Source organism: Poecile atricapillus, chromosome 6 (assembly GCF_030490865.1).
Source record: "Poecile atricapillus isolate bPoeAtr1 chromosome 6, bPoeAtr1.hap1, whole genome shotgun sequence".
NCBI classification, from domain to species: Eukaryota; Metazoa; Chordata; class Aves; order Passeriformes; family Paridae; genus Poecile; species Poecile atricapillus.
The window spans coordinates 13,227,061-13,245,735 of NC_081254.1; the positions used below are offsets into that span (position 1 = coordinate 13,227,061).

The 18,675-nt window shown below is 40.0% G+C and overlaps 1 protein-coding gene across 1 annotated transcript; it reads left to right on the forward strand.

Annotated features, from left to right (window-relative positions):
* Positions 1 to 1,021: 1,021 nt before the first annotated feature.
* LOC131580367 (rap1 GTPase-GDP dissociation stimulator 1-like) lies at positions 1,022 to 18,360 on the forward strand. The gene is made up of 10 exons (XM_058841439.1): positions 1,022 to 1,147; positions 2,747 to 2,875; positions 3,985 to 4,110; positions 4,837 to 4,980; positions 8,622 to 8,756; positions 10,331 to 10,456; positions 13,429 to 13,568; positions 14,474 to 14,600; positions 15,621 to 15,749; positions 16,973 to 18,360. The coding sequence occupies exons 1-10, from the start codon at positions 1,027 to 1,029 to the stop codon at positions 17,104 to 17,106; spliced, it is 1,311 nt and encodes a 436-aa protein (XP_058697422.1). The 5' UTR covers positions 1,022 to 1,026; the 3' UTR covers positions 17,107 to 18,360.
* Positions 18,361 to 18,675: the final 315 nt, after the last annotated feature.

Here is an 18,675-nt window from a genome sequence, read left to right on the forward strand (position 1 = left end):
GTTGGAATTACAGCTGTTTTCAGGCTGTGTTGCTTTCTTTTCTCTCAGTATAAAACTCACAAAATTACCTGTGACCAGATAAAGTTACTAAAATACCAAAAGCTCCAGAGAAATTCCAGGTTTAAAATTCTATTTACTACAAACTCCTAGGATTAATTTAGGGTGACCCCATCAGGTCGGACATTTTAAAAGTAGTTTCTAATCTACTTATTCAAAAGTCCCTAAAGCCTTCACACATTCTCCTAAAATGACATAAACCTGCATTTATTTGAGTCTCCTGGCAGATGGTGATTTACTGCCTTCAGGACAGCTGGCCGTATTTTGATGGAAAAAGGCTAAGGGAATTGTCTGCTCTAATTGCCAGTCTAATAAAAGATGCTGTGCCTACCTACAGAATTAATTGCTAGGCCATACCTCAGGAATAGCATCTTAATCCCTGACTTCCCCTGCCTTATGCAGGCATCCTTTTATAGTCAGAGAAGATGAAACTGTTTTCCTCTTTGCTTTGCCACCCCTGCTTCAATTCAGCATAAAGCAGAGTAATCAGCTGGAACCACACTTGCTGCAATTCAAGCAGATGACTGTGCCCATATATTCAGACTCAGCCTTTAAGAACCTTGTTAAATCAGAGAAGCTTGGATCCCACAGATACCCACTCAGAACCCTGGGAAACAAAGGAGCACGTGAATAAAGCAGCTGCAAACCTACGGCAGGTATTGCTAACACTCTTATCATTGCAGAGCAGAGATCCTTCCACCTACTCAGAGGGAGTGGGATCTTCCCAACTTTGGCAAAAATCCTGAAGGGCAATCCACCATGTGCAGTGAGAGCAGCCCACGTGCTTTCAGAGATAGCCAAAAATGGTAAGTCATGCTCCAATATTACTACAAGGCATTTTACAGCACATTAGCTTCATGTTTTCACTCTTGGATTTTGTTTCACGGCTACCAGCTACTGCTATTGCAATTGTTTTATTCCTAAATGGCAAAAGCCTGGAATTCCCTCTCTTTTATCTACGCAGAGGAAATGAAGAAACCATGTATTGAAGCAGATTTGGTTCCAACATTGATACCTCTGCTGGACAGCACAGACCAAGAAATGCTGCTTCACGCTGGGAGGGCCATTGGCCGTATCTGCTACGATAATCGTAGGTATCCACTGAAGAGAGTCTGCTTTCCCCTGGCTCTAAGGCATTCTTTTAAAAGGCATTGTAACCTGTAACTCAAAATAACTTTATGAGACCTGAGCACATCATGCACTTCAGCCTCCAGTTAGGTGTACAATTCACAGAGCTCACAGTCACCTGGCTGAATGCACCCCAAACACTGCCTGAACTCTGGGTTTCTCCCCTACGTTTTTGACTTCAAAGTGGCACATCTCTGTCAGAACTGCTTTAAAATTACAAGAGCAGAACCTCACACATATCTTAACCAATTTTGCAGACTTGCCTTGGGTCCAAATCCTGAATGGCCTGGACTTCTTCCATAATAATAAGGACATCTATAAAGCAAGGCACTTGTTTAAAAAGTGAGTTAGAAAAAAATAGAAATTAAAAAAAAAAAACCTGAGACATTTGTCTATGCAAGGAATGGTTTTCCTCTGAGGACCACTGCTTGCATGCAGGAGATTTTTGTGCTCCAAATTGCCTGGACACCAGCTTGCTTGCTGGTCTCAAAAGTTAAACAATTTTCATTTACTTGCCCAGAAGAGTTAAAGATATTTTTTTTTTATCTTTAACTCCCAGGCCGACCAAAATATTTACTGTATACTGAAAGTAATATGGAAATTTTCACCCAGTATCTTGTACCCATTACCCTCTGCCTCCAACCTACCTTCTGTAATCCTTCTAGTGTGGATCTGCACAACTTTACTTACAAAGTTGTGGGTTTGCCTCCTTCAGTGTTCTTATGAAATCCAGGCATGATAGGTACCTGGTATAGATTCCACCAAGCTCCCTGTGAGTTGCGTGTATTCGCCAGGGAATGACACAACAGTTTAAAAAAGCTTTTCCCTACAATTACATTCCTGGCTCATGCAGCTCCTGTACACAGCATTTCTGCAGCATATGGCCCTCCTGCACATCTGCTTCCCTTCTGGCAGAGCACAGCCCCAGCACAGCTTTGCCAAGATGATGGTGACATGCTTTAATAAATCCTATTACTAACACAGCAATAAATGCACCAAAGAGAAGAAAAATTAACTTCACCAATTCCCTGTCTGAATTCCAATTGCCTGTGCTACAATAGCACCAGACCCCTCCTGGTGTCTGCCATGCACTCTGTCACCCAAGCAGCAGCCCAGCTCCCAGAAAGACACTGCTGCAAAAGCAAGTGCCATTGCACTGTCAAGCAACCATCACGGTCCAACTTTGTATCTTATAGTTCCTGGATCCTCTAAATCATTTCAGCTATTAAGCTTTCATTCATTACAAAAGAAACCACAAAAAAAAAAAAAAAAAAAAGAAAAGAGTTATCAGGGTTTTCCTCAGCAAGCACATGTGGTTGGACACAGTGGCTTAATACCTTAAGTCAAAGCTGAACCAGATTTAGGAAAAATCTGCTCCAAACTCACATTTCCTCCACACACACATTAGCCCAAAGTCACCACACTAAAAGCTCTACAAATTCTAATAGTGTGAGAAAGAACCAGGCTACCTTGCTGCTGTAAGCATCTCAGTTGGACCCTTTCCACTGATTTAATTAGTTCCTGATTTAACCACCTTTAACAGCTCTGCTTTGCTGACCAGGTGGCCTTCAGGAAGAGCTGGTGAAGGTTGGAGTAATCCCATCACTGGTCCGGATATTAACTGACTATGCAGAGAGTGAACCACTTGTCCACGTTGCTCTATTGGCCTTGTACAACCTGGCAGACCTTGGTAAGTCTTTTTAAAGTTTTTGCACCTTAGAGCAAAATATCATCTCCACACTGTCACTGCCTTTCCATGCCCAGGGGTTTGTGGGCTTTGCTCGCTTTCTCCTTTGTTTTTGGGGTGGGGTGGGGGGTGTTTGGGCTTTGTTTTTAAAACACTACTGATATCTAATCAGGAACTGGCCACAGTGTCTGGACTGGAGAAATAACTACTCTTTTATGGAATACCAGCTGTCACTTATACTACATTAAAACAATTAAGTTTTAACAGTCAGATTTTGACTCTAAATGAAGAGATAGCATAACTTCATATGATAAATAGACAGTTTCATCTACTTCAGATTCGGTACATTAAAAGCTTGTTTATTAAAATTTGATTTCTACTTAATTATTAAGTTTCTATACCTTACTGAAACAGCTTCCATTTCTATTTACACAAATTTCAAAGCAAAAGCATCTCCACTAATTTAAAATGGTTTTTACCTACTTTACACAAGTTGTGAGTAGTAATGGAAGAAAAAGACCAAATACAAAATTATTACCACTCTCTATATATGGTCTGGCTAAAATTTGATCTACTGCTTCCTGCATTTAGGGGGAGATGCAGGACAGGGGACATGATATCACACTGTCACGTTATTCTCTAAGGAGGTCTGTCCTTATTATATCTGTTATATTGTTTTATACCATACTCAACTGAAATGTATTCTGTGAAACACTGGCAAGCTTTGCCAACATACATCTTGCAGATGTTTATGATCCCAGCAAGACTAGAAGCACATAAGCAAGGCCAAAAATATACTACTACAGCAAACAGACATGTACCAATTGTTATATTAAATAATCATACTACAGACGGACTTGTACGAGTCAGTGAAATGAAACCAGGATTAATTTGACACCTATGAGATCTACAGAAATTACAGAAAAACAGATAACTTGGGGGCAGAAGGGATAGAGTTCTGCTGTCCCAGTGCTGTCCAAAGAAACAGAAGATTCTACAAGAACAGAAAGCCTTCAAAAACAGTGTCTAGTTACTTCAGATCATAGAGAGGTATCTTTAAACATTTAATCAAATAAAAAAAAATCAAAATCCTGACTTTATCACACACACAGATTCAGCCAAGGAAGCTCTAAGCATGACAAAAGTTGCTGAACAGCTGGTGAAACAACTGAGGAGAGCAGAGAGCCATGAGAGGTTAGAAATGGTCTTTGAGGTCCTGCAAGCACTTGCAGAAAATGGTAAGGCTCCCTTTGGTCTGGGTGGAACTGGGTATTGTAGTGGTTTAAGCTCTGGGTTCCAAGTTTGCCACGGGACCCTGCTAACAGAACCAGCAACCCTTTCAGGAGAAATGAGCCCCAAGAACACATGAGATCCTGGCCCAAATAACACCTGGACAGGTGAGACAACAAAGAAAGGAGGGAGAGAGTACCATTCCACTGCATTTCAGTAGATCCAAAAGACAGCAGATTCAAACTCTCCACAGCGGGTAGGAGGAAAGCAGAAACACAGATCCTTTTTTTAATTTTAAAAATCAGAAAAACTGGGTAAAAAAAAAAAAAATCAGAAAAATCAGTTAAATCCCAGTTTGGACCATTTACTTAAGAGCTGGGCTCGCTGCAGATTGAGGATCCCTTCCAGCTCAGAATATTCTGTGTATCTGTGAAGATGCATACTCTTAGCAGCAAACACTGCCCCACTAAAAATATCTAGATATCTGACACAGATTTTAAGGATGTGAAAGCTCATGACTGGCAACACAAGAAATGTCAAAGAGCAATGCAGAAAGTTTTGCTCATTCTGCCTTGGTGTCATCCTAGCTCCAGATAGCTGTTACAAACAAAACCAGAACAGTGACTGCACCTGAAAAACAACTGGCTAAAGTTCAAGGATTTAGCTTTCTAGTTTGAAATGATACCACAAAGAGTCAAGACACTTTTAATGTGCTTTTCCTGTGATCTCTACAGATGCTCTGAAAGTGCAGTTGGTGGATGCAGGTGTGCCAGAGGTGCTGTCCGAGATTCTGCTGAGGCTCCAAGGCAGTTCACAAGCTGAAGATACGTGCATTGTGAAGGCTGCATCGGATCTCATTGTCTCTCTGCTTCTTGGAGGTAAAAAAGGAAATATTACAGGCCAGGTACATAAAGAATCAACATCCAGAAGTCTCTTTAGCAGAGGAGCTACCATCTCTGTTGGTTTCTTTTACTTATCAGGGACCCATCCACAATCTCTTTTATCATACTTGAAGGAATTCTTTTTCATTTCTATAGCCTATAGCCCAGTGCTTGTGCCTAACAGCAGCCTGGATTATATTACTGCTATGCTGTATTTTGGGTATTACAGATTAAAAAATAAACTGTCAACAACTGGCTATTTACATTGTATCCCACCACTCTCACCCCAAAGCAATCAACACAAAGGTCTTTAATTATTATCCTTAACAACAAAGTCATCACTGACTGACAGAACAGTTCTGTTTGGGGCTAGTTATAACCAGATATGAGATATTCTCTATTTCTCACAACACAAATAAGTACATACAGAAGGGTTTTGCTACAGCCTGTGGCATCGTCTCTTAGAACAGATACTTGCACCACATCCAGGCACTTGCAGGTACCAAGATAGGGGCAAGGCTTATTGCTAATTTTACAAAAGAAATGGTAAGCTTGGTTATTCTCTACCCTTCAAAGATGGAAATATGTTTGTGAGTGCAGAGAAAACCAACACTATCAGATTTCACTGTTCCCTGGTTCTGAAACTTTCTTGTCTGCAGACTAGAGACTTGTGTGCTTTTAAGTTAAGGATGCTAGTGATAACAAAATAATTTGGGGGGCATAATCCTGAAGAAAGGAGTGATCCAGGTATGCAACCTTTTGCACTTTTCTTTTTCCTGAACTACACCTTATTAGAGGGCAGACTCTAGAAATACTTAATGGCAAATATATCTTTTAGAAATAAAAAAATAAAAGAAAACAAACCAAAAAAAGAAAACAACAGCAAAACACAAACTAAAAAAAAAAAAAAATTGCCCAAAAGCCACAAAAACACACACAAATACCCCAAAACAAAACAAAAAAAAAAACAAAACAAAACAAAGTAACTGCACAGATTTAGGTTTTAAATTGCTTTCAGGAAGTGAGGGTTACTCAGATATGGGGAGCGGGGGGGAGAAAAAAGATGAGCCATTCTATCTTTCAATTCCTATTATAGAAAGCAATGAGCCTTTATACTCTGCAGAGAGAAAGAGATTCTTATGAGCAGACTCCTGGAAAGCATGCTGTGCTCAATCAATCAGCAGAAGATCCCCAGCACACTTCCTGTCCTTTCTCACTGATGGCTACTGTACTGGCTTCAAACTCAATTAACAAAATTGCTCAACTTCCTGCTTTAATAGGTGCTTAATTACTAGAAATTTCCCTCACATCTGTCTGAATGTTGGTTTTTGGGATTTTTTAAAGCAGGCTATCATCCACACATCTCTTCACCTCCACCTCACAACCTTTCTAGAGTCCCTTTCTTCCTTGCCTCATACCTTGTTCTGAATCAGCCATTGTGCCTCATGGCTCTACAGAGGCCACACAAGTGCCCCTGGTGCCTTTAACTGGCTATTTCAATTTACTCAGCTCAATGGCTTGCTTTGTCACTCGCTCTTCTCCCCCCATCCTCCCCACAACAGCGTTAGATGTTTCATGTGGAAGAAGTGAATAATCCCTCTCATGCTGCACTATGTGCCACTGATGTATGCACAGCTTTTAATCTGAGAGAAAAAAAAATCCTATGGAAATCTGTTCTCAGCATCAAATGACTTGTAGGCACTGAAAAGATGACAGACAGCTTTTGCAGCTATGAAAAGTGGCTGTTCCTATCAGACTTTAACTATGAGCCATTAAATTGAATGTTCTGCTGCTATCCAAGCAAAAACTCCATAGGAGAGAAAAGCAATTTGGAGCTCTGTGACAATCAAAGCAAGGCAACCACTAATGGGCTCTGCCTATTTGCACTTTACTACATGAGGAAAAAAAAAAAAGTGCTCTGACATTCTTCAGTTTGAGAGGTGGGGGGAGGAGAGAAATTAAGTTCAATTAAGGTTAGTCTATATGAAGATCAAAATATTTTCCCTGTAGAATTTTATCAGACCAAAAGAGGTGACCTATTTCTTTGGAACCTGTTCCTAAAGGGGACTGGACAATTTTCCTCATACTCTGATCTCCAAAGATTAGGACTAGGCAAGAGAACACTTGAAGAATGACAAGCAGAACCATTAGCTTTAGAGAATGTATGCATAAAATAGTATCAAAAGATTTTTGTGTGAGTCGAATTCCAACTATTTCACAGACTGACAGTTCTCTCATGAAAATATCCAATTACATTTTACAAGCATTTGACAAATTCTTATCTAACATATGTAAGAATACAGGGGAAATCCAGGCTACTAAGTGAAATGTTAAGAGATGAAAAGAATAATAGGTACTCACTCAAAAGACAACAGGAGTGTCTATGGCTTTGAGGGGGAAATAACACCAAGACCAGCAAAGGTGTTAAAATTACTAAGGCCATTTTTACATGCTATACATACAAAAATTAGAAGTATGTACACCTCAATCTGTAAATTCAGTTAGAACCATAAGTACTAAAGCTACTTTTGGCCAGACCATGTATGAGGTGCATATAGTTCCATGGACAACTCTTTATTCCAGGTGAATATGTATTTCTATTTAGTGTGCACACTGTTTTGCCTGCTTTAACAAACAGCTTTCACAATGTAAGAAAACAGGAATAAGATGTTCATGTGTGTCAGGCATATACTTCTCTTGAGATATAATGAACTGCATAAAGCAAAAGACAGAAAATTATTTTCCCAAAACACTTCCTTCAGAAAGGATGCCATCTGTAGCATAGAAAGTTTCCTTTTGCTCTTTAGCAGAACTTTCTCATTTCCTAACAAGGTGAGCTAAGCAGCTTCTGAAAACAAAGCTGCCACCTGTACAGAGCAAGTTCTCAAAGACAGGAGAGATCCAGGCATGCATTGTCAAAACCCTGCAGAGCACTGCTGGGAAAAGTGGTAGTTTTTTGGAATGTATAAGTCTGCTCTTTCACTGGGATTTAATAAACCAGATCTCTCCAGGTCAACTCATATTTTCCGAGCTTCGTGTGAGCGCAGCGCAAATAGACTTCTCATTTCAGAAAGTGGGTTTCTCAAGAGGCAAGAAAAACCTTGTTCCAACTCTTTCAAGGAGTAGTTAATGACAATTTATTTCATAGTAAACAAAGAATAACAGCAGTACAGAACAAGTAATCAGATTTGCCATTGCTGGGTAATATCCCTGGTTTCACAAGTGTCTTAAATCAGTAGAATAGCAAAATTAAAGGAGTGTTAAAGCTGTCCTGGTGAGAAATGAAAAATTCCACTGGTATTCTACTACACGTGTAGTGGAAAATACAGCAGCACTGAGGGGGGAGAAAAAGGGACTGGAGAACCTCTGGTTTTGAATTTGACAGTGATTGTCCCTTGAAAGCTCTCTCAAGCTAAGCTCCATTGGAGCCTCTCTCAGCATCAGTTTACAGGTAGCTGATGCTAACCTCTCTAACAACCTGAAGGTTGCAAAACACAGTGCAGAAGCTATAGCCTTGATCTCAGCAAGACATGAAAATAGCCAAGGCAAGGACTCTCTGAATTCTGAATTTATATCATTTGTTTCTATCATTGTGCTTCTTACCTCTCTGCCCTGTTTGGTTCTGCCTCTCTCTCCAGATGGCAACTGCCTGCGGATGTTCCAGCTGGGAGTCATTCACCAGCTCCTGGATGTCCTGGAGAAACACGTGCGGAGCGGGGACACCTCTGTTCAACAGGCTGCGCTCAGCGCGCTGCAGAGCCTCGCTGTTCCAGGCACAGTCTGAGCACATCTGCCACCCTGTACACACAGCTCATCCCTGCAGCTCTGCCCAACTCACCAACACCAGCCCCCTGGGTTTTCAGGGGCAATCAACCTTTCCCCCCTCCCCTGCAGGAACATAGATTTGAATAATTCATCAGGACTTCCTCATCTACATAAAGAGTTCAAATATCATCAAGTGTAATCTCATTACCAGCTGCTGAAATAATTTCATATTAATAGCACACAGCAGCTCAAGACCAAAAAATAAGAACAGGGTTCATAACTTAAAATACAGAGTATGGGGTGCAGACACCTGGTAGGGATGTCAAGCTTTCTCTTGTATAAAGCATATTTATTCATATGAATATCACCATCTTAATGTTTTTTGAAGCTGCACTTTAAAAGGCTCAACTCAATTATAAAATATCAATATAGAGCATTTTGATTATGTGTTCTGTCCAAGTCTATTACGTACCATTTTAGATGTTTCCAAGTGTGTGTACATTTAAAATGCTATTCCTACAATGTACTTTTCCTTATGAATTCATAAAAATATCTGTACTTTATCTGTAGTATGTTAAATATTCTCTAGCAGAAATACAACACCTCTAGAAACACAAATTATATCACTTTCAACAATATAATATGCTACCTGAAAAAGAAAAATACAAGACTCTGAGTAGAAATCCATAAACATGAATTAAATATGGGTCAACACTTGGAAATAGACACAGAGGAACTCTTCAATTCAAGTATTGATCTTGAAAGAGAACAAATGCTTATAAAAAATTGAAAAAGTCATTATGATCTAGTAAAAGGAGTCAGTCTGTGCCACTGAAAAACAAGGACATTGAGAGCAAGTTACTTAATAGGGTGTGCTTCCCAATTTGCCCAATAAAAGGATGAAGGGATTTATCAGTTATCTCCCTCATTTCACTGTTCCATCTTCCTCAGCACTCCCCCAAAAATATATGCAGAAGATGGGAAAAAATTGCTCTGGAGGAAGCAGCTTTTGGTAGCACAGTTAAGCAGTATTAAGAGTCCTTCCAGACAAGCTTCTGATTGTTACAAGGGATTTACTGCACCAACCACTGGAGCAAAGACACAGAAATGAGGACAGGAAAGCACAGAAACAAAGGCAAGAACAACAGGGGATCAGTGAGCTCAAATGAAAAAAAAAGAAAATCAATTTTCAAGAAATATGGCTGAGTAAATCACTTCTGCTCCCCAGTTAAGATGAGCTAGCACAGAACAGGCTTCCTCATGTGACTGGGCAAGTGGATGGATAATCTATTACAACTAGAAAAAGGAAGAGAAACAACAATGCTGTGTTTTATGTACTTTGTTCTGGGGACAGCTAAGATCAGAAGTAACCAAAACCACCCAAGAGCAGTTCCCATGAAAGCTTTAGCCCAAAAGAGAAGTCTAAACAATCTAAACGTGACTTAATTCCTGAGATCTCTAACAAGTTGGACTTTTCACTAGAAGCCTAACACAACACACAACTCACAACAGTCATATCTGCATTTTCAGATGTTTGTGCCGTTACTGAGCCTCGTGTCAACATCTCTTTTCCATTTTCTAGTGGTCAGCAAGGTTCAGATGCTGGAGGAAGGTGTTGCAGAGCGGATCGAGGCGCTCCTGAGGTCAGAGAGTCCCCCTGTGCAGTTTAAACTCCTTGGAACATTACGGATGGTAGCAGATGGTCAAGGTAGGCAATGCTCACTGAGATCGGCTGTGAACTCCCCTCCTCCCTCACCCTGCAAAACGTCTTGGGCTGAGTGTCCTGCTAACCCAATTCCACTCAGTCTGGAGAGCTTCCAGCAGAGATGATTGCCAGAGGCTGCACGCTTTCCAGCCTGCCCCAGCCAGCCTCAGAGGTAGCTGAGCAACAAACCACATGGAACAAATCCACAGCAGTCAGTGAGAATGGGCAAAAGCCTAAAAAGATATTTTTCACCAGAGATACAGCAGCAAGGCATGAGCGTGGTGAAAAAGAGCCAGGTTTTAGTGTCAAATCACAGGACAGCAAATCAATAAAGAACTAGAGAACGTAAAAGGAATAAAGAGAGCTGGTGTGGAGCAAGGCAGGAGAAATTAATTTCTATCAGTCTTTCTATATATGTTGCAAGTTTTATCTTGCTCATGTGGCCCAAACGTTGAATTTACTTTGCATGTTAATATATCAGATTATCTACTTGCACTTCAATCAGTTTAACAGAGGGGGGATATGCAAAAGCAACAGTAATCTTTCTGTAATCATTGCATTTTGAGAAACATGCACAATGTTGGAATTACATTAAGATATACTTCAGTATCTTACTTTATCCTTAGGCTTACTCAGCTCTTACCAGACTGTACACAAAAACAAGTGTTGTGCAGTTTGGTAGTGTCTTTCACATTGGCAGAGGAGCTGCTCTAGAGCACTAATCAGTAGTGATTCCTTAACATGCAGGAATAACAGAAGTTAAAACCAGAATAGTTATGACCATTTTGTGACGGGAAATGGTAACTGACATAGGACAATTACAGACATCACTTCATTAGTTACATAGAGGATAAACACCACTCTGTTACATTCCATGCTGCACTCCACTGTACTACCACAGACATAACTCAATATGAGAGCTATTTGCATCTTTTATCAAATTAACATGCATGATAGAAAACTTAGATCTAGTCCTTATATTAATTTGCACTACTTCCAGTCCAGTGAAAAGCTCCTTTCACTTACATTTCACCATGGTAGGAAATGAACATTGCATGATACATAGAAACCTAGCATCTTCTTGTTCTAAGGCTTTGAAGAAGTCATTGCAAGGTAATTTCTCCAAAGTTATATCTCAATTGTGACAGGGCATTTAACATCTAAAACTGAGCTATCACAGTAACATAGATCTGAACTATCAAACACTAAATTATCTTTTTTCATTTTATTTACCAGCCCTAATACTAAGTTGGAATTTGGCACAAGGTATGATTTCTGAATTCTTATGAAACAACATAATTATCAAAATGTAAAGTAGAATAAAATATGTGGGAGACTCAATGTTTATCCATTCCCAACTATGAACACACAACTCTCCCACTTTTAATTACCTTCTATTCTGTTTACCCAGGAGCTAACATCACCCTCAATTAACTCAGCCTGAAACTCTTATGAACACACATCTCCTAAGAAGTCCACACAAAATTAGTTAATTGCCTTATCTAGTATAAATTCATTACTCTATCAGCAGGCATGCTGAGGCTTACAGAGCAGAAGAGGCAGGTTTCTTACTAACCACAGAAAACTGCAGGCAGACCTGTCAGCTTCCTAACTCTAAGGAGATGGTAACTCCTGCTTCTTCCACCATTTGGCTCCAGAGGAGCAGAATAACTTGTGCACTTCAGTAGCCAAAGGACTTCCAGCACAAATGAAAGTCCAGTCTTGTAAAATGACAAATTTGAATAAACTAAGTTAAAAGGTCTTTGCGCTAAGAATAACTGAATTTTAGCTCCAAGAGATGTCAAACTGAGTAAAGAACCTGCCTTCACAACAAATCTCTTAAACTGGTTCCATCCTCCAGCCTCTAATTTCAGCTTTCTGTACTAAACTGGATTACTCTCTGCAGACTAACTATCTCCTGTAACACCTGTCAGGACTAACATGCAGGTAGCTGTGCAATGCCCACTAACTCTTACCCCAAAACAAAGTTTGTCAGCTAGGCTATGAGCTTCCAGATTCCCTGTGGGCTTTTGACCTATGGATTGTTCCTTAGCATACTGGACAAATTAAAAAGCAAGTGTGTGTACATCCCCATCTCCCTCCCCCAAAACAAGACTTACGTCTTCTGGAAAATATCCAGAGCAATCATGTGGTTTATTGACACTGGCCTTCTGTGCATGCTCCATCTGATTCTTCCAGCACATCTCAAAAGAAATGCAACGCACAGAGTAAGGGACAGGTAAAGGAACAGGAGCAGGGTGATGACTCCATCAAACCTATCCTTCTGTTAGAGATGTTAACATAATTAGAGTTCCACTTGCTAGGAAAAGTTACCTAGTGAGGTCTTTTTCAAATGTCAACCACAGACACCAATATTTCTAGCAAGTCTTGAGACAGGGTTCCTGAAACACAGAGGCATGCAAATTAAAAGGCTCTTCCACACTAAGGGGAACTTCTGATAATGCCTTATTCATAGTTCAACACACATTCCTAAGACTCAGGTCATCCAATTACTGACATGCTGCCATTCTGTACTAAGGCTTGGCTTCCCACACTACCAACAGTAATGAATTCTCACCAAAAGAACACAAACAGGCTCCCAAGAGCCCATGGGCACATTTCTGCACAGCTCAAAGGCCAAGCACCAAAAGCCAAGTGGGAAAGGGACGGGCCTCCTGAAATATTGCAACAGAATATTTGTTTTCAAAGACAGAAAGTCACTTATTTTAAGCCCTACTTCAGCAGCCCCTTTAAAGGGATAGGTCTACTGGAGCAGCACGTTTTGTCCTTCCCCTGACTGATTCCTTTGGTAAATATTTCCAAGATCTTTTAAAAGCTAAATGCTTCAATTAGAGTTCTTGAAGATTGCTGAGCACAGCACAGGTCCAGAGCCCCAGTTACCTCTATGTTCACATTCCTGTGACAGACTGAGGGGTCTGATTTTGAATGCCTTTTGGTGATGCTTGTCTCCTCAGCTGATGCAGCTGAAATCCTGGGCCAAGACCCCCTGCTGCTCAACAGGCTGGTGCAGTGGTGCAGCGTGAGCGACCACAGCGGCATCTGCGGAGAGGCAAACCGGCTGCTGGCATCCATCCTGCACCACAACAGATCCCAGGTACGAGAACCGCTGATTGACTTCCACCTCACCCTTCTCAAACATTTCCAAAGCCTGTAGACAGAGCTAGGGATTAAACAGCAAGCACAGCTTTGCAATGAAAACCCCTGTGCTCTGCCTCAATACCAGAAAGGGGGAAGCCTGTGCACTCCATAAGCACAGACGCCTCACAGAAACGAGCACCATGGTCTCTCTTACTGTCACTTGTCAACACTGACCCTGCTTGAGTAAGGCTTGACAAATGGTAAGCAGGTAAAGCTTTTCTAGGGCCACAAATATGTTTCAAATTAAATTAAAATTGTATGTTTCAAATTAAAATGGTAATTATGTTTCAAATGTCAAATTAAAATGGTAAAAATAACGCAGAGCTGTCCTAATTGTCAATCCTCTGGAAGCTCCAAAGAGCCCACTTATCCATGATGGATGAACCTGGCATGATCTTTATGTGCTGTCATTTTTTAACAGGCTTCTGGTTTTTCTAAATTGTGCTACTACACGCAGGCATCCCAGCCATGCTTTACTATGAGGCAGTGACTAAAAAAGTAGGTGCTCTCTGCACAGGCTTTGATAAAGCAAAACTAATCCTTGCTAGTTTGATGGCTTGAAATGAAGGAGTGGAATAAGGACAATTGATACAACACAAAACATGTATTTATCTTACAGATACGCATCTATAGTTAATTCTAAGTATTGATATTCCACCTATATTACACCAGCCCTAAGCAGACAATTTTGATCTGTGCCAAAAGCAATGTTATCTCTAGTCTTTGAATATTGGCAGTTTGCACTGCACCAGACAAATAATTTCTCTCTATTCACAAGCTGAAGAGTGCAATCTCATTTCTCTCTTCGTTCTACTGTATTCGTACATCAGATTTCCATCTGTTCTACCTTTGCTTTCACAGGAAGTGGTCAAAGCCATCCAGGCAGCACAAGGAGTGAAGCATCTCATTTCCATGACAACGAGTGAACATGCTGCCATGCAGAATGAGGCTCTGAATGCCCTGGCAATAGCATCTGCCATTGATTTAGGTATTTGTCTTCTAAAAACTTGTTTTTGCAAGATCCTCAGTGATTAAGAAACATTGTCATGCTGTTAATTCTACGCAATATGTACAAAAAAAGCACGTTTCTTGTCTAGATTAAACTCTTCAGCATGAAATAAAGGTTGTCAACATTCAGATCATAAAATCAATAAGCTTTGGGAATGGCCTGAAGTTTTATTTTTTTTTAATTTAGGATAGAGTCAAATTATCATGCTGTGTGGACAGGCACTATTTGAGCAGTATAATTTGATGCTAGAAATCTATACAAAAAAAAAGAGGGAAAGTGAAGGTGATGGAGAAAAAAGATGATAAAGGTTAAATGAAGGACAAATTATATACTCAAATGGTCATTGAAGACTAAAAGTAGCAGAAATAATCCTCAGACAGACATGAGGAAAAAATAAAGCAGAAGCATAAATAAAAAGGCATTGTAGAAGCTGCAAATGAAGCAAGAAAACTGTAAAGATTCAGACTACTTTTCCTGAGCTAATTTTCAGTTAGGTACAAATTTTTTCAGATTTTTCCTGTATAACTCAAAAATGGGTCTGTTTATTACAATAAAGAGACACCACAAATCTGCAGGGTGGTACACCGAAAGGTAAATTGAAAAGAAAAACTGACTTGAAATCTGTAATTTCCTATACCACCAAGTAGGACTGAAAAGCCCATTTTACTGCTTGTCTACCATTAAAACTCTCCAACTCATTTGGACAACTAATGGGAATCAACATTTCTAGCACTGAACATTGCAGGTTTTAATTTCCTATAAGGTTAACTATATACAGTCAATAGCAGATTGGTCCTGTCTTCATGAATAAGGCCAGTATAGAAATTCTGCACAGAAAAGAGCACAGAAATTCTTCAGTGCAGAAGACAGATGCTCAAGACATCCCTGAATAGCCAGCTTGAAATGAAGCCAGTCCAGAATTCCTTTTTAAAAAGCAAGCATATTCACTTTATAATTTCTTTTCAGCTCAGGGTTACTATCTGTTTGCTTGTTTTCCAGAAACCCTTGAAGAATCTTTTAAAGAATCACAGCTAGTTCAAAGCTTACACAAACTTCTGCGAGATGATAACACAAGTCCTGAGGTGAAATACAATTCAATGGGCCTTTTGTGCAGGCTTCTTAATTCAGGTAACTTCATTTTAAGTTGTCTGCGATGGAAGGATGAATATTTGTGATGAAGACAAGTGGTTTCTGTTACCAAAATATGCTGCTTGCAATGTTCTAGTGAATGAGTAAAGGATATTAGAGATTCATTCTGTATTGATCACCAAAAATCACAGTAGTTTCCTTCTCTATGAAAAGCCAATTAAACCATCAGTTAAATAAAATAAAAAAGAGAAGAAGGCCTTATTCCAGTGAGTCAGTGGCATAACCAGGTCCCAAAATAGCAAAATTGGAGTCTTGGAGTAAAGACATCTTTGTCCAAGTTCACCATGCACAAATGCCTGGCAGTCCCAGAGCATTTTTGTGTCCAAAGAAACAGTCTGTACCATGCTCATAGGCAGGCATACATTTGTTGTGCCTGTGCTGTGAGCAAACTAGCAGCTGAGATAAAGCAGTCATTTTAGCAATGCTGCCTTCACACAGTGACTGTCAGTCAAGCATGTGAAGGGCACAATTTCAGTTTCACTCCATGGTCAGGGAAGACTTAAAATGCTTCAAGCAGGATGGCACTACCCTAGATGTGTAGCACAAAATGAAAATGAGCACCTTGAAACCATGAGTCCAAAGATCTCTTGGCAGTTTCTCACATCTTAACGCAAAAGTTACATAAATTGAAAACAACAATTGTACTTAGGCAAGGATGGATCACAAGGTGAGCTGCCTTTCAAATCCTGAAGCCACCCTGTATTGACAGACAAGCTGGGTTTTGCAGTATACTCTATTTTATCCCTGTAGCCACACACGTGTGGCTAAAGGAATAGGGATATTGGAATAGGGATAAAGAGCTTGCAGCTTCCAGTGCTACTATGAAGTACTGACATAACAAATACAATCTGTAAGATTTTTTCCAGAGATGTATATACTTAGCATTTTATAGACTAACAATAGTAAGGCTGAGTTGACTCTTACTAATACGGAATGGTAGCAAAAAGCATACAGGCAAAAAAGTGCTAGAAATTGTCCCGTGTTAGAATTTCAAATTTTGCTTTATTTCTGTCAAGCAGGAGGAAAAAGCCTTAATCTGTCCTTAATACTTCCAATGGCTGAAAGGTTATCTATTGAAAAACATGTTTTAATTGAAGCACCTTATTATGAACAGCAAGTACTCCAAACTTTTATCTTACAATTGTTGGGAGCCACTATGCTATGACAGGTAACTAAAAGCCATCATTTCATCTCCCATTCAGGTGATCTGAGACAAGAGATAGAAGAGGACAATATCAAGGACACCCTTGAGTACCTCTGCAGCCACAGCAATGCCAGTGTGGTCCAGGAAGCCATCACAACATTACAGGTTTTGAGAGGAGAAACACCCCACTAAGCTCCCTTCTCCCATGTGCCAAACCAGCACTGCTGCTGAGGCAGACCACCAGCTTTGCAACCCTTGCATTTGTCATGCTGCTGCACAACCAACACTGCTCAAGCCCAGATGCAGCTCCTGCTTTGAAAGCTGTGTATAAAAAACCCCTCATTTACACATCTCCTTGGCCTGATACTTGCACCACTGCTGCTCTTCACTGAACCACTAACACACAGCAGCAGGAAAAAGGCCTGTCAAGTAAATGGTGTTAAGAAACATCACAGGAGAAACATCAGGCAATTACCACTCATTACACATTTTTCAGCCGCTTGGTTTTGTGAGATTAGGATACACACTTGCGATTTTTCTTGTATCAATGGGACTTTTAAATAATTATATAAAAGTCTTAAGCTTTTATCACACAACCGGAAACACGAGCTAGATTAAAGCTACAGCTTAAACAATGCAAAGGGCTAACTGGCACCAACTCAACATCTGCACACTGTGGATCACACTGTGCACCCAACTGTCAGGTGAACATGTTAAAACCAAAATTATCTTGAAGGTAACTCCCCCTTCAATCTCCAATTTTAAAGCTCGTCTCTGAAGCTGTACCTGCTCCTGTCACAAGTTATATTCCCAAATATGTGAGGCTACAGTCTTGTCCTGAATTCAGAGTTGCACCTACTGGAATGAAACTCTGCAGAAGCAAAGTTTACAAGAAACCACCGACAGTGAACACACAGTGCTTGGACAAGACACAGAAATGAAACTAGTCAGAAAATTTCTGACATTAGGCAGAAATTACAAGTGAGCAGGGGTAAGGATGTAGAGGCAGCCAGCATTCCATTATCACCCATAAGAGAACCTGGGTTTAACTTTAGATAATGGAAAAATAATATAGTAAAACAAACGTTCTTGAACATTTCTGTGGAATCCTTTTGTATTTAAAAAGGTCACTAGATGGGAAGGTAATAGATTCTATTCCACAACTTGCTCCCATGGGAACTTTTTGAAGCAGTTGAAGGTATGTTGCAGTCATGTTTTCTAGGCCTAGGAGATCGAATTCAAAACCATGAAGTGGTAGAGACTGAAATGCTTGGGAGCAATTACTTTTTTTTAGCCAGCAAAAAAGCTATTGAGAAAAAAATAAACAAGCACCGATCTTCAGAAACCCATTATAAAGAAGTCTGTATTTAGAAGTCAACAAGGCCTCATGTTCTCAATTTGAGAACAACTGGCTTATGTCTGCAAACAAACATGACAACTTTGTTCCTGCAAAAGCTTTCCCACTTGCAAAACCCAGTAACACTACTTAGCCTACTACTGTCATCGTCAAATATCATTCTTAGGAGTAGGCTTGAGAAAGAAACTTCATAAAACCACCCCAGAGAACTGTCACTTGTTGAGTAACACACAAACAAGTTTTACCACGTAATAGGAGAAAAGAAAAACAGCACTTTTAACTTTTTTTGGGGTCCAGAGATTTAATAGTTACACCATTCTGCAGCTCTTCATTTGTTCATGGCTTACCATTAACAATACAGAGAAAAGCATCAGTCCTATCTATTATTCAACAGCCCAAACTGA

What these genes read in the sequence shown, in the direction of transcription:
- LOC131580367 (XM_058841439.1), top strand. Translation starts at nt 1,027, where the DNA reads ATGAAGAAACCATGTATTGAAGCAGATTTGGTTCCAACATTGATACCT. An exon ending in GATGGTAGCAGATGGTCAAG is followed by an intron (nt 10,457 to 13,428) that starts GTAGGCAATGCT and finishes TTGTCTCCTCAG; the next exon opens with CTGATGCAGCTGAAATCCTG. An exon ending in TGCACCACAACAGATCCCAG is followed by an intron (nt 13,569 to 14,473) that starts GTACGAGAACCG and finishes TTGCTTTCACAG; the next exon opens with GAAGTGGTCAAAGCCATCCA.